Source organism: Grampus griseus (assembly GCF_964374135.1).
Source record: "Grampus griseus genome assembly, chromosome: 15".
Taxonomy (NCBI): Eukaryota; Metazoa; Chordata; class Mammalia; order Artiodactyla; family Delphinidae; genus Grampus; species Grampus griseus.
This window is the reverse complement of record NC_139009.1, coordinates 25,735,013-25,750,590: the sequence shown is the minus strand read 5'-3', so window position 1 is coordinate 25,750,590 and position 15,578 is coordinate 25,735,013. Positions and strand designations below refer to the sequence as shown.

General features: G+C 43.9%; 1 protein-coding gene across 4 annotated transcripts in view; it reads right to left on the bottom strand.

Moving 5' to 3' along the window:
* Nucleotides 1-15,578, bottom strand: part of LTBP1 (latent transforming growth factor beta binding protein 1) — a gene marked incomplete at its 5' end in the record, with an annotated part of 426,899 nt that overhangs the window by 410,845 nt on the left and 476 nt on the right. For 2 of the 4 annotated variants that reach the window (XM_082672355.1, XM_082672356.1), the window contains one exon: nt 14,456-14,526. In XM_082672355.1, the coding sequence (XP_082528481.1) occupies nt 14,456-14,526 (71 nt within the window). Of the gene's footprint in view, nt 1-14,455; nt 14,527-15,578 lie in introns of those variants that run through there. The other 2 variants (XM_082672357.1, XM_082672358.1) reach the window with 1 other exon arrangement.

Below are 15,578 nucleotides of genomic sequence, written 5' to 3'. Positions count from 1 at the left end.
CTTCATTGCCGCGTGCAGGATCTTTAGTTGCAGCATGTGGGCTCTTAGTTGCGGCATGCGTGCGGGATCCAGTTCCCTGACCAGGGATCAAACCCAGGCCCCCTGCACTGGGAGTGCGGAGTCTTAACTGCTAGATCACCAGGGAAGTCCCAAGCATTCTAATTTTCAAGAAAAGAAGTATACTAACACATTATAGAAAAAAAATTTTCACCAGCAATTGAAAAGTTTTCACAAAACAGCCAGAAAAACTTTATTAATAATATCACCTTATGTTTATAGGGCTCTCCTGTGACGCATGTTCATGAGCCTCATTTCATCCGATCTTAACTGCAGAGGGTGGTATTAACCTCATTTACAAATCTCCCAGCAGAGGCTACCTTTGCACCTATCTCGGGCTCACCCCACCAACAATAAGTTGGATGGGGCGGAGGCATTGAAGAAAACTTCAGAACAGAATTCAAATGTATTCCAAAAATTTTACACTCTTACTTTAACACATCCTAACTGCTCTCTGTGAATTTTCTACAAGCACAAGATTGGGATTTTTATGTTTAAAGTTTTTTTAAAGGATTTAACGTTTTATTTTTTATTTAGTACCATGTGAAGATCCCCCCTAGTTTGCTTTTCAACACAGCAGTGACCAGAGACTTTTTTTTTTTTTGATCCTCAAACTTCCATCCTAAGTCTTGGCCTCATGGCTCTGGTGAGAGTGTCACCTTCTGCCAGAGCTCAGCAAAGGCACAGAGGTCCAATCAGCATAGGGCTGGGCTGGCGATCTGGGTACAATGCAGGAAGTTAGACTGCAACAGTAATTTGTGTATGGCCTTGGGTACTTCACTATTCTATATGCAGCTTTTCTCATCAATAAAAATTAACAATAGGGGGCTTCCCCGGGTGGCGCAGTGGTTGAGGGTCCACCTGCCAATGCAGGGGGCACGGGTTCGTGCCCTGGTCCAGGAGGATCCCACATGCCGCGGAGCGGCTGGGCCCGTGGGCCATGGCCGCTGAGCCTGCACGTCCGGAGCCTGTGCTCCATGACAGGAGAGGCCACAGCAGTGAGAGGCCCGCGTACCGCAAAAAAAAAAATTAACAATAAAGGTGATTCAACTTTCTATTTAAAACATTATTTTTCAATTAACATTCAGAAATCTGTTGCATGTCTTTACACTAACAATGAAATATCAGAAAGGGAAAGTAATAAAGCAACCCCTTTTAAAATCACATCCAAAAAAAAAATACTTAGGAATAAACCTAAGTAGGTGAAAGACTTATACATTAAGAACAATGAAACATTGAATTGGAAGAATTAGTACACTTAAAATGGCCATACTGCCCAAAGCAATCTGCAGATTTAATGCAATCTCTTATCAAATACCTATGACATTTTTCACAGAACTAGAACAAATAATCCTAAAACTTATATGGAACCATGAAAGACCCAGAATTGCAAAGTAATCCAGAAGAAAAAGAACAAAGCTGGAGGCATAACCCTCCCAGACTTCAGATAATACTACAAAGCTACAGTAATCAAAACAGCATGGTACTGGCACAAAAACTGACATATGGATCAATGGAACAGAATAGAAAGCCCAGAAATAAAACCACACACGTACAGTCAATTAATCTTTGACAAAAGAGGCAAGAATATACAATGGACAAGAATATACAATGAGGAAAAGACAGTCTCTTCAGCAAGTGGTGTTGGGAAAACTGGACAGCTGCATAGAAATCAATGAAGTTAGAATACACCCTCACACCATACACAAAAATAAACTCAAAATGGCTTAAAGACTTAAATATAAGACATGACACCATAAAACTCCTAGAAAAGAACATACACAAAACATTCTCTGACATAAATCATAGCAATGTTTTCTTAGGTCAGTCTCCCAAGGCAATAGAAAGAAAGGCAAAAATAAACAAATGGGACCTAATCAAACTTATAAGCTTTTGCACAGCAAAGGAAACCATAAACAAAATGAAAAGACAACCTATGGAATGGGAGAAAATATTTGTAAACAATGTGACCAACAAGGGCTTAATTTCCAAGATGTACAAACAGCTCACACAACTCAACAAAAACAACAACCCAATCAAAAAATAGGCAGAAGACCTAAATAGACATTTCCCCAAAGAAGACATACAGATGGCCAATAGGCACAAGAAAAGATGTTCAACATCACTAATTATTAGAGAAATGCAAATCAAAACTACAATGAGGTATTACCTCACACCAGTTGGAATGGGCATCATCAGAAAATCTACAAATAACAAATGCTGGACAGGGTGTGGAGAAAACACCTACACTATCGGTGAAAATGTAAATTGGTGCAGCCACTATGGAAAACAGTATGGAGGTTTCTTTAAAAACCAAAACTAGAGTTGCCATATGATCCAGCAATCCCACTCCTGGCCATATATCTAGGGAAAACTATAATTCAAAAAGAAACATGAACCCCAATGTTTATAGCAACACTATTTACAATAGCCAAGACATGGAAGCAACCTAAATGTCCATCAATGGATGAATGGATAAAGAAGATGTGGCATATATATACAAGGAATACTACTCAGCCATAAAAAAGAATAAAATAATGCCATTTGCAGCAACATGGATGGACCTAGAGAGTGTCATACTAAGTGAATTAAGTCCACTTACTTACTTCCACTTTATACGTGGAATCTAAAATATGATACAAATGAACTTATTTACAAAACAGAAACAGACTCACAGACATAGAAAAGTAGTGCTGTTAAATACCAAATCCTGTATTGTGTTTATTCATTAATAATAAAATCTACTTGCATTTGTAAGCTGTAAGTCCCCTATTTATGGCTTTCCATAGCTACAAGACCTGACTGGCGATCCAGCCCTGTCTCCCTTATCACCTATTACTCTAGCCCATACTAACAACCCAACAAAACTCACTTCTGCGTCCCTGTACAGGGCCAGGCCTATTCCCACCCCAGAGTCTTTGTTCTAGCTGTTCTCTTGTCCAAAAAGGCTCTTCCACCAGACCCTTTCATATCACATAGGTCTCATAAACCACTTCCTTACAGTGACCTTTCCTTACTCTATCCCCCTTCCCCCGGCCCCCATCACTCTCTATCCTCTCGCCCTGTTTTATTTTCTTCATAGAAAATAAATCTTAACACCTTCCGTGTGCCAGTACCTAGCACACAGGGACTCAGTGAAAGTACAACAAATGAATTCATTCATCCATTTAATCATTCATTCATTCATTCATTCCATAAAAGTCTATGTGCTTACTAGGTCTGAAGATAAAAAGATGGTTATGGTATTGATCACTACCCTCACAGACAGAACTCACATCAAGCCGGGAAGCACACACCCACAAGTGCACACACACGAAAGTGATACAATGTGAAAAATGTGTAAAATAGACAGCTAGTGGGAACCCGTTGTATAGCACAGGAAGCTCAGCTTGGTGCTCTGTGGTGACCCAGATGGGTGGGATTTGGGGCGGGGGGGGGGGTTGGTCCAAGAGGGAGGAGATATATGTATACATATGGCTGATTCACTTCGTGTACAGCACAAACTAACACAACATTGTGAAGCAATTATACCCCAATTAAAAAAAAAAGTTAAGACAGAAGAGGATTTGTATGCCCAAAATTCACAAGAATGACTTGAATTAGGTTGGGTGATGAATGGCCCTATCCCCATTGATTTCATTCAGCTTGAAAAAAAATCTTAGGAGTTAATTAATTGATCTGCTTGAAACTTCACAGCTAATGGCAGAGACAGAAGCACTCCCACTCTTGAACCAATGTAGCAAATGATTCATCAAGGTGAGGTGGTACCTCTTAGCCGATTTAAATGGCTTTTACAATGAAACATGTTGAAGATGTTAATTGTTAACTGCCCACTTGATATGGTGTTAAATGTAACACATATGGGTGAAAGGATAGAGATTCTACTCTTATTTTATAGTAACAATAATAAACTGAAGTTCCTACAAGATTGAAAGGGAGATTGGAATTGCTTGGTAATCCTATAAGAAATACAAACATTTTAAAGTGAACAAAGACAAAGGATCCCTATTATTATATATTCCTTATTTTATGATCCTCTTTTCCTCCAGTGGCTTTTTGCTGGTTACATCTTCTTTCCCCTGTGAAGATTCTCCCTTAATTCATTACCAAAATATACTTCTGAAGGTTCCCCTCCAACCATTTAGTTCTCACCTTTAAATAACTGATGAGTAAATTGACCACATCAACTTCAGTTAAAAACACCTCCCTCCAGGGACTTCCCTGGTGGCACAGTGGTTGAGAATCCACCTGCCAATGCAGGGGACACGGGTTCGAGCCCTGGTACTGGAAGATCTCACATGCCGCGGAACAACTAAGCCTGTGCACCACAACTACCAAGCCTGTGCTCTAGAGCCCGCGAGCCACAACTACTGAGCCCAAGTGCCACAACTACTGAAGCCCACGCGCCTACAGCCCGTGCTCTGCAACAAGAGAAGCCACCGCATCGAGAAGCCCACGCGCCGCAACGAAGAGTAGCCCCTACTCCCCACAACTGCAGAAAGCCCGCATGCAGCAACAAAGACCCAATGCAGCCAAAAATAAATAAATAAAACAAATTTTTAAAATAAAAACAAACTTTCCTCCAATTTGTCTTCCCATCCACTGACCAAACTCATCCTTCCTCTGGTCCAGCAGAACCAAGAGCATGTATTAAAAAACCAGCCCATCCATCTCCTAATTTACAAAACACGACATTTTGCAAACTGTTTACTTAGGTCCATGCCAACAATATTACTCAAATGTAGTGGAGTGAAAAAACCACAGGGAATAGTGTAGTTGGCCAAGAGAAGTATTTGGGGATCTAAAATTACAGGGAAAATCATACAACATTCATTTTACTTAGTCCCAAATCTCTATCAGATGATGTTTAGCTGAAAGATTCTAAAATTGGCAGTGAGAACGGAAAAGCTGTCTTAAAGTTTGGGCCATGCCAGGGTAGCCTTCAGAGAAGTAGGAGGAAATGGAATAAGGTGGTGTGTCCTTGAAAAGCTGTCATAATAAGCAATGTCTGTCAGGCAAGGGATAAGCACACAGAAAAAATAGTAGAAAGAAAACCAAAGGAGAATTATTGCCCAAAGGTGAGAGGAAACAAAAAAGGAAGTAGAATTCTTTAGGTAGCATTTAGAGGATAGTATTTACAACACAGCAAAATCAGAGATGCTGGTTCAATTCAATTCTACTCGATTCAGTTAGCATTTGTACTATGGCAAGGAACAGAGCCTGGGTACTTAAAATGACACAAAGAAAATCCTGCAGGACTTCTCTGGTGGCACAGTGGTTAAGAATCCGCCTGCCGATGAATGGACCAACACAGGTTGGATCCCTGGTCTGGGAAGATCCCACATCCCGCGGACAAATAAGCCCACGTACCACAACTACTGAAGCCCGAGCACCCTAGAGCCCGTGCTCCGCAACGAAGAGTAGCCTCCGCTCTCCGCAGCTAGAGAAAGCCTGTGTGCAGCAATGAAGACCCAACGCAGCCCAAAATAAATAAATAAATAAATAAATTTATTTTTAAAAAGTGTTTTTAAAAAAAAAGAAAGAAAGAAAATGCCACTCCCCAGGAGCTCCACGTTGATGGGGAGGCAGATGCCCCTCTCCCCTGGTCCAGCCATACCCAGAGCAAAGTAAGAGTGAAAACAGAGTGCTCCCAGAGAGGGGGAGAGAGAGCCATGATTTTCACCAGGGGATCTGAGAAACACCAAGAGGGGTGTGTAAAAAGCTGAGGTGCCCAGGAGGGAGAGGGTCTAAGCAAGTAAACAGGAACCCCTGAGAGCTCACATCTGTCAAATACTGTTGTGCGGGGGGCAGGGGGACAGCTGCTCTCCAAGAACTCTGTGTATATTACTTCATGCGGTCCCCCAACAAGCCTCTGAATGATAGCACAAACCATCATCACACCTGTCCTGTGAATGGGGTAACTTAGCCTTGCCCCAGCTCTCACAGTCCAAGGTCACATAGTGAGGATGTGTTGACAAAGTGTTAACATCAAGTTAGGTGCCTTGTATTCTAACCCCAAAGACCGAACTTCTAACCATGGACCTATACTGCCTCTAGTTCACGGCACGCAAAACTGAGGCCTAGAAAGGACAGAGAGAAAGAGGAGGAAAGCAAGAAAGGCGGGTCAGGTGGGACAGTAACAGGCAGCATTTCCTTCTTGTAACCACATTGTCTTGGGTCTAAATGACACCGTGCACACAGATTCTTGGTGCCCAAGGGACTGTGCTTACATGTAATGTTCAGTCCTTAATAATAAGCTAGGCCAATTAATAGGTGCACGTGAGCTTATACAAATACAGCTCTGATGTATTTTTCCATAAGTACCAAAACAACCACTTTGTGCCACACCAACAAATTATGTACGATTTTCTCTCCCCTAGGAAGATAGGAAACATCATTAGTAAAACATGCAGTTAGAGCGAGATAATCCTGGTGGCACAGCGGTTAAGAATCCACCTGCCAGTGCAAGGAACACGGGTTAGATCCCACATGTCACGGAGCAACTAAGCCTGTGTGCCACAACTACTGAGCCTATGCTCTAGAGTATGCGCACTGCAACTACTGAGCCCGCATGCCACAACTACTGAAGCCCGCGCGCCCAGAGCCCGTACTCCACCAACAGAAGCCACCACAATGAGAAGCCTGTGCACCGCCATGAAGAGTAGCCCCCGCTCACCACAACTAGAGAAAGCCCGTGTGCAGCAATGAAGACCCAACACAGCCAAAAAAAAAAAAGAGCAAGGTAAGATCATAGTTTCTCCCTTATCTGTAAATTATTGTGCTTAATTATCATATCAGGGTGGTTTTAAAAACATGAGCAGCTGAATGTATTATTTTCTGCATTTTTGTGTATTTAAAATATTTTATAATTAAAAATAAAATATTTAGTGGAAAAAGCGCCCAATGTGTTCCAAAGTGTTTCAACCTTTTTTAAAACCACTTTATTTAACCACCTATGTATCATTAACAATTTTGCAAGTGTCCAACTCTTGTAAAAATGTATGTATTTATCATTCAACTAACAAAAGAAAAACTGGGTGTAATAACCCTGTATGCAGCCATCTTTGTACGTACTATTTAAAACTGACCTAAAGCAATGTGTAGAGGGCTCCTGCCTTGACAAGTTTCTAAATTGCTAAGTGTTAGGCTTGGCCTTCAGATTCCCACACAAAGTGTCATAAATATTGCCCAGGACAGGGTTCCTTCTGGATCACTGTTTCTCAAAAGGTGGGCCACCTCCATCAGCATCACCTGATGTGCTCATTAAATAAAAATCCCAGAGACTCTGATTCAAGAAAGCAGTTTAACAAACTCCTCCAGCGACCAGCTGCACATTCATGTTTAAGAGGCACCATAGAATCTCTTTAAAGCAGAACAAGTGGAAATGCCCAGAGGTACAACCAAAATCACCAGTGGCCAGTTCCTCACATCTTCTGCTCCCTGAAGCAGCCAGAGCTCCTGAATTAGGGAAGAAGCCACATTAGATCCACAGTCACAGACTACGTGGGAGGAGCGCAACTGAGCCTCTGCCCACCCGCCCTGGGGTCATTGCTAGGGAATCCCTGACTGCCTCAGGGGTGGCCCAGCTCTGAGCAGCCCACTTCTCAAGCCCACGTGCAGAGCATCTATGGCCTTCTATCGTGAGTCGAATGGTTCCCCCCACAAAGAAAGCTGTGTTGGATTCCTGATCCCTGGTACCTTAGTTTGTGACCTTATTTGGAGACAGGGTCTTTACAGAGGTAACCAAGTTAAAAATGAGGTCATTATGGTGAGCTCTAATCTGATATGACGGGTGTCCTTATAGAAAGGGGAAATTTGGACACAAAGATAGACATGCCTAGAGGGGAAATGAGGTGAAGAAACACAAGGAGAAGACAGCCTTCTGCTAGCCAGGGAGAGAGGCCTGGAACAGATCTTCCCTTACAAGGAAGCAACCCTCTCGACACCCTGATTTTGGACTTCTAGCCTCCAGAACTCTGAGACAATACATTTCTGTTGTTCTAAGCCACCCAGTTTGCGGTACTTTGTTACAGGCTTGGGAGATCACACAGCGAATAGAGGCAGTGAAAGCCAGTCCAAAGCAGGGCTGCCAGGAGAGTCGAAGACCAAGACCTCAAGAGAGATGCTGCCACACTGGACGGCCAGGAAGCCTAGGGCAGTAGAAAGAACAATAAACCAAGAGCCACAGAGCTGGGGTGGGGTCTGAGCCCTGCCCCCCGTTTAAAAAGGGGGTAATAAATCATGGCTGCCTGGTCTACACTCCCAGGGTGTGAAGGTCAAGAAAATGCTCTCCAGTGCTGGCTTCTGCAGCACATATACTAATATTGGAAAGATACAGAGAAGATTAGCATGACCCCTGCACAAGGAGGACATGCATATTCACGAAGCATTCCTTTTTTTTTTTTTTTAAAGTAAAAGAAAGAAAGCGAACGCCTTCACAGGCTCCAAAGCACTGCACAAATTACCCTCCCCTCATCAGCAGCTTCTCAGCCCCTGCTCTGATCTTGGTCAGTGTTACAAGAGTGGCGACACCGCCCTAGCACTCCTAGTTGCCCTGTTCATTGCTAGGAAGAACTTGGAAGCAAAATCTGCATTTTAGGAAAACTTATTTGAGCTCCCAAACACGTTTGAGTATGTTTGGAATATCCAAGACAACAAATAACAGGCTCAGAAACAGCAGACTCCCGTGGTGGCCAAAGGTCCTCTGAACAAGGCAGGCTTCCTAAGGGCCAAGGGTTCACCGGGCAGAGAAACACTTCACTAAAGCAGGCCGGGCAGGGGCGGGAGGGCGGGGTGTTCAGGTTGGCCCAGGGGCTGCAGGGGGTTTCACAATGAAGGTTTAAGTATGATCGCAGTCCAGGATTTATGGTTCCTAAATGTTTGTTTTAACCAGTGCTGAGAACACATATTTGACCCAGTGTGAACTTGACCTCTGGGTCCTTCTCCCTTCACCAGGCGGTCTGTGCCGCACGACAAGATTTTCCAGCCGACCCTCCCACCCCTGCTCCCAGCACTGGGGCCGGGGCGGTGCTCCCAGCAGCTGCCACAATAAACCTCACTGTGGATCTATTGGCGAAGCAGCTGTCAATGGCCACAGCGGGCAGACGAAAGCTGTGTGATCACTCCGGGCCCAACTCCCGAGCTCAGCTAGCACGACGCCAAGCCCAGAGGGACAGGAGACGGCCTGAAAGGCCTCTGTCACCTGCAACTCCAGCCACACCCCACACTCATGGACGATGCCCTCGACTGCGGCAACTCTAAGAACCAAGGGTAGACGTGACTATGTCTCTTCTGTATATAATTAAGGAAAATGTCTAGGGTTGGCTTTTGGGGTTTTTTTCCCCCAAAGCACTGTGGGCTGAATGCCAGTGGAAAAGCAATGGAATATCGATTTTCTGTTTCTTGCTAAGGAGAGAACAAGTCATTTGATGTGCCATGAGTTAAGTGAGTAAAAACAGACCCCGCACTCTCTACAGCTGGCTGCGTTTCTCCTCTATTCACAGACCCTGGCACATGGTAAAAGCTAAACAGATATCCGTTAAAGAAATGAAAGAACCATCCATGCATTTAGGGAGGGCCTGCCATGTGCCAGGCACCCGCTTTGGATTCAGATCTGCCATCTTTCCTGTTCCATCCACCTCATCCTGCCAACCCGGCCTCACCCTCATCTCCCCTTTATTCTTTTGTGTGGTCTGTTCCCAGGTCCAGTCTCCTCTTTAAAGCTGAGCCCACTGGCAATGTCTCTCTCTGGCCTGCGCTTACCCTGAGAGGGGCACAATAAGATTGGAACAACCAAGAGGGGGTGGGTTCAGTTTAGACAGAGGGAACAAAATGCAAAAATGGGGATAGGCCAAAAAAAGTTAACACCCTCCCAATAAATGTGAACCCCTTGGAAAGGGAACAGATGCAGTGCCTTCTCCTTTGCCCAAAATGGACATCGCTATCAGCAGTCGTTCCACATTAATAACTAAAATGCCATATCCCGAGCTGTGATTTCAATTCCTAGAGACACACATACAGAGGGTGTCTGGAAAAGAAGCATTAACATGCAACTGGGCATCTCTACATAGAGACTGGGTGGCTAAAGCCCTCGGGGCTGCCATTGCGGACCCCCACATCCATTCTCTCTGCCCGTGTGGGTCTGCTGCCATTTGTTTCACATCTCTCTGATTGGCAATTTCAGGTTTGCTAAATCTTCAGTCTTCAGAAGCATTTGCCTATGGCCCATTTAAATTAAGTTTCAATCAACTAAAAACAATCCAGTCTGCCTCGAAGGGGCACCTTGTTTTCCTCACAGGATTAAGCAAACTGAACAACAGAAACGCATCCCAACTCTTATGCAGAAATATTTTTTGCATCAACTGGAAAACAGTCTCTACAAACTGAAATTCTTCAGCTAAACCCTTTCAATTATCCTCAAAATAGAACTGACAATTACAAGGCATCCTTGCTGTTGATTTAAATTTAATGTGCACATTTAAATGTGCATACACATTGTATGATAACTACTACCTTTTTTTAATTTGAAGTATAGTTGTTTTACAATGTTGTGTTAATTATGTATATGATGATTACTATCGTAATAAGGAAATTCATGTTGACATGCCATTGGTTTTTGTATTTGTTAAATGTAATAAACCATATCCAAGTGCAATTGTTCAATCTCAGCATAATAAGGAAGTGAGAAAGGAAAGAGACCACAAAGCAATTGCTTTTGCAGTCTAAATTTCACTAGTATTTACCAAAGTAGTTGTAGTCACGAAAATTGGTGTCAGAATTTTTTCCATTCGATTTATGAATACCTTAGGGGAGTATTTTCCATCTAAACAGCAAGCTTTACACAAAGAGAACTAGAGATACACAAATAATCTAATATTTAGTCTCTTTCAAAGTTCTTTTAAAATAAATCATTCTGGGATACAGAACAACCCAGCCTACTTTATTTCTTTTTTCTCAGTAATCAAAGCCAGGCAGGATGGAAGTGACTGGCGTTTTCATTTATTCCTTTTTTTATTCATCTATATTGAGGTATAATTGACAAATAAAAATTGTATGTATTTAAAGTGTATAACAATGTTTTGATATACGCACACATTGTAAAATAAGCACCACAGTCAAGCTGATAAACGTACCCATCACCACACAGTTAACGTGTGTGTGTGTGTGTGTGTGTGTGGTGGGAACGCGCTAAGATCTACCCTCCGAAGAAATTTCAAGTATATAACACAGTACTGTTAACTATAGTCACACCGCTGTGTATTAGATCTCCAGAACTTATTCATCCTGAGGGACTGAAACTTTGTACCGCTTGACCAATATCTCCCTATTTCCCCCTCCCCCAGCCCTAAACTACTTTAAAGCTGTAATATAAAAAGGGATCCACATGTACATTCTTTGAAAAGAAGATGACGAGAAACATACATAGGGAAGCAAGAAAACCAAATAATGGATAAATGAGACAGGATTTACTTGGCTTGATTCAATAATAAACTCTAAGACTCCTTCTGGTTTCATCAAGGCTTTCACATCCATCATTCTATTTCACCTTGATACCTGTAACAATCCTAGAAAGTAGTCAAATTTGGGGTTTGTTTTGTTTTGTTTTGTTTTTTTGGCCATGCCGTATGGCATGTGGGATCTTAGTTCCCCAACCAGGGATTAAACCCACACCCCCTGCAGTGGAAACGTGGAGTCTTATCCACTGGACCGCCAGGGAAGTCCCAGTAGTCAAGTTTTTAGCACAGTCATTTCAGGATGGGAAAATATAAGGGTCAGAGAGGTCAAATGAATTCCCCAAGGCCACACAGCTAGTGAACGCTTGAGGGTTTAAACTCAGGTTTCCTGAACCCAAGGCCAGGGGTCTTTCCTGGTGTCACACTGCTTAGCCATGGACACAAGTTTTGCCGCATCAGTGGTAACCCCAGTTGTCCCATGTGAAGGTATAAGGCTCCCTCATCTCCCTGGCTCTGCACAGGGAGACAAACACAAGACCCCCCATTGAAACATATCCATCTAGCGTATATTACTTTGGATTGAGCACTGACCTAACCCAGCATCATTTTTAAAAACACAACTGTTCTTGAAAGAAGTTGTGATTTAAGCTTCCACCATTTGGGCCTGAATTAATTTGTCAGATTGGGCAGTACTGGAAGGCTAATGTTACACTGATTGCTTAGGTCCCGGTGCTGTCCAAGGGCTACCTTCTAGAAGCTGGAAGGATAACTTAAACCAAAAGCCGGAAGCATTTGTTATTGGTATCGTGAGACTAAGCCAACGGAGCAACTTCCTCTGGAACACTGTATACAGTAACTGTGCAACCCTAACTTTTCTGACGGGTAGCCTTTTGCAGCCTTTCTCTTTCTGGGTCACCAGAGGGCAAACCTGGCTAAACCGAGGCACACTTGTGCCCTTGCCTCCCTCATCTGGAGAAGCAGGAAGCCATGAGGTGATTCCTCAAGATCGGATGTTCTCCTTCTAGAGCATCTTCTTTGGACCTGCAAATCCTCAGACAACCTAAGAATGGGGTACTACTCTCTTTTCAGAGAGGGCACTCAACGGCATCATTTGCCAAGTAAACTTCTTTGAAAGTCTTAACACATTCTCTCTAATGGGCACCAAGGAGCACTATAACACCATCACTTATAACAACCATCACCTATAACAACCTGCTCTGTATCTTTAATCTTCACACAGCAATACCCACTTTGCACAGCAATGCTGCTGTCATGGATGAGCTGTCTGCACATAACAGGCAAACAACATCATAGCAGGAGTTACCGAAGGGAGGAGAGGGTATGTAATTGGACCCAAGCAATTGTAAATTCAGGAAAATGCTGGTGCGCTATTGTCAAGTGTAATCTAAGAAGATGTGAAGAATTACGACAATCTAAAATGCCTGGGACTTCCCTGGTGGCACAGTGGTTAAGAATCTGTCTGCCGATGCAGGGGCCACGGGTTCGAGCCGTGGTCCGGGAAGATCCCACATGCCGCGGAGTAACTAAGCCTGTGTGCCACAACTACTGAGCCTGCACTCTAGAGCCCACGAGCCACAACTACTGAGCCCGCATGCCACGACTACTGAAGCCCGCGCACCTAGAGCCTGTGCTCCACAACAAGAGAAGCCCGCGCACCGCAACGAAGAGTAGCCCCCGCTCGTCACAACTAGAGAAAGCATGCGAGCAGCAACAAAGACCCAACACAGCCAAAAATAAATAAATAAAATAAATTTAAAATTAAAAATAAAATGCCTACAACCCTGAGTATTTCTGACCTAGCGGTTTGAGTTCAATATCAAGGAGGCTGATTAGTGAGTTCATGTCTGCCACTACTCCTTGATCACAGCCAAATCATAACCCACCTGGACACTGCTTTTTATAAAACTAAAGCCACTATGCCAAAGTCCTGTTTCTTTCAAGGATTGAAGGCATCTTCCAACAAGCAAGTTCACCAGAATGACTGTAATAGAAATGACCATAATAGAAAAAATTTTTAATTAATTCACCAGCATTTTAAAATCCAAACCGTATACAAGACAAATTGCTAAATTTTACTTATTACACTGAATACCAAAAAGCAGCTAAAATTTTGAACGATTCTAATCCACATGTTTATGGTTCAAACTCTATGCAGAGAACACATAAGAATGCTTAACTACTCCTGAATGGAAGTAAGAATTCTTTATGTCCAGGTAGCACCAGACAGAATCAACTCGTCAAGAGGACCCTCAAAGAATATTTTACCTTAATCCTTAATTTCACAATGCAGAGGGAAGTATTTTCTGATGTTCTCAAATCTATATGCATCATTAATATATGTTTCAAAACACTCCTAAGCCTGTGTATTAGCTGGAGAAACAATGCAGGAAAACCCACTTGTCAGTTCTGAAGAACAGTAGAGTGGTTACCTCCTAGGAAACAGGCCACAAGGACGGCAGATTCTGAGTGCTGTTTTCAGAAAGCTTTAACACTACTGATGTTTTGTTCCAGAGCAGGGCGTCCTACTTCCCATTCCCCTCCTACCATCAACTTAAAGAATGTTTTTCGTTTGTCGATATCCATGGTTAAATTAATTGCACTGGTTCTGCCATACGGCACATCCTCCAATGGGAATTTCTTTTCCTAGCCCCTGATTCACAGTGGTAACAGAGTAATTAATACCACGGTTGGGTGCAAGGGAATCTTGGATGCACGGCACGGTTTTGTACAATGAATCGCTGCTGGCCTTGATACCATCATTACCCTGGCCCAGCCCTTCCTGGGTGGTGATGAAGGCTTCAGATAACGGGGTAGACTGCATCACAGACATTGCATAGCCTCTTCAAGTGACCCCTGTGGGATGCCTCGTGTGGACAGACCCACTTCACCTACTGTGCAGGGCTGCTGTGAACCTGGAAACTTACGTTTGGTGCATCTCTGGGAGCCAGGGGCCTTACTCCAGCCATGGCAGCACTGCCCTCCACAGACATTGACCCTGAAACAAACAAAGCAAGACCCCTGAGTCCAGTAGTAGCGACACTCCCTTCCAGAGAACCCAAGCCTCCAGGGTGCTCCTGCAAGCCCAGCCTCCTGCTTCCACATTCCTCTGGCTTCGAAACAGGGACCCAGGATGTCCAACCCAAAGCTGCCCAAGCAGAAGGGTAAGGACAGTGTATCAGGGAAGGATGGAAGAACCAAAACCTGCATAACCTAGAACTATACAGGAGGGGAGAACAAGGTCCAAACAAACGGTTTTCTTAACTCCAAAAGTAAAGTAGAGCCAAATGTATTTTGTGTATTATCTGCACCCACGTTTTAAATTGAATCTGAGTTTCAGAGAGGCGTCCAAACAGGAGTGAAATCACAACGCTTGGAACCACCCCTGAAGAAAACAACAACAACAAATAAGCAAAACAAGTCTTCCCCCACACTCTCAACCTGTGATTAATGAGGAGGAGGGGCAAGGAGGACGTTTATGAACGCCCAGTAACAGAAACTATCCAACCGAAACTCCTGTCAATGCTAAGACACGCCGCCCCAGGAAAACAGACCCCACAGGTGCAGGGAAGCCAAGCTCACAATTAGTAGGATGCTGAAAATTCCAGGTCACAAAACAGGAAGTGGATCTTTACAGGCAGCCCTCCTCCAAACTTTTTTTTTTCCATTAGCTCAAGAAAAAAAATTAAACTGAGCTGCAAAGAGAAGTTTAATTGATGCTGAGGGATTAAGCTGTAGTGACTTCACGTTTACGCCCATCTTCTAGGAGTAGTTTGGTTCGCGCACAGGAGGTTACGCCCCAGGCAGAAATGCCTTTTGTGTTTACCCGCAGCTCAGTAACAATGCGATCGGAGTTTATCCTCAAAGTTCCCCGGCTTCCCCGCACTCCGCTCTTCCCGCCGCGCTGCAAGCGAGGCAGGCAGAGGCGGGCGGGGAGGAGACAACCCACCGACGGCGCACTACGCCCACGGCCGCCGCTGGGCTCCCAGGAGCCGCGTCTCCCCGGGTACCCGCGCGGGCGGCGCGCGCGAGGAAGGAGGGAGGGTGTGG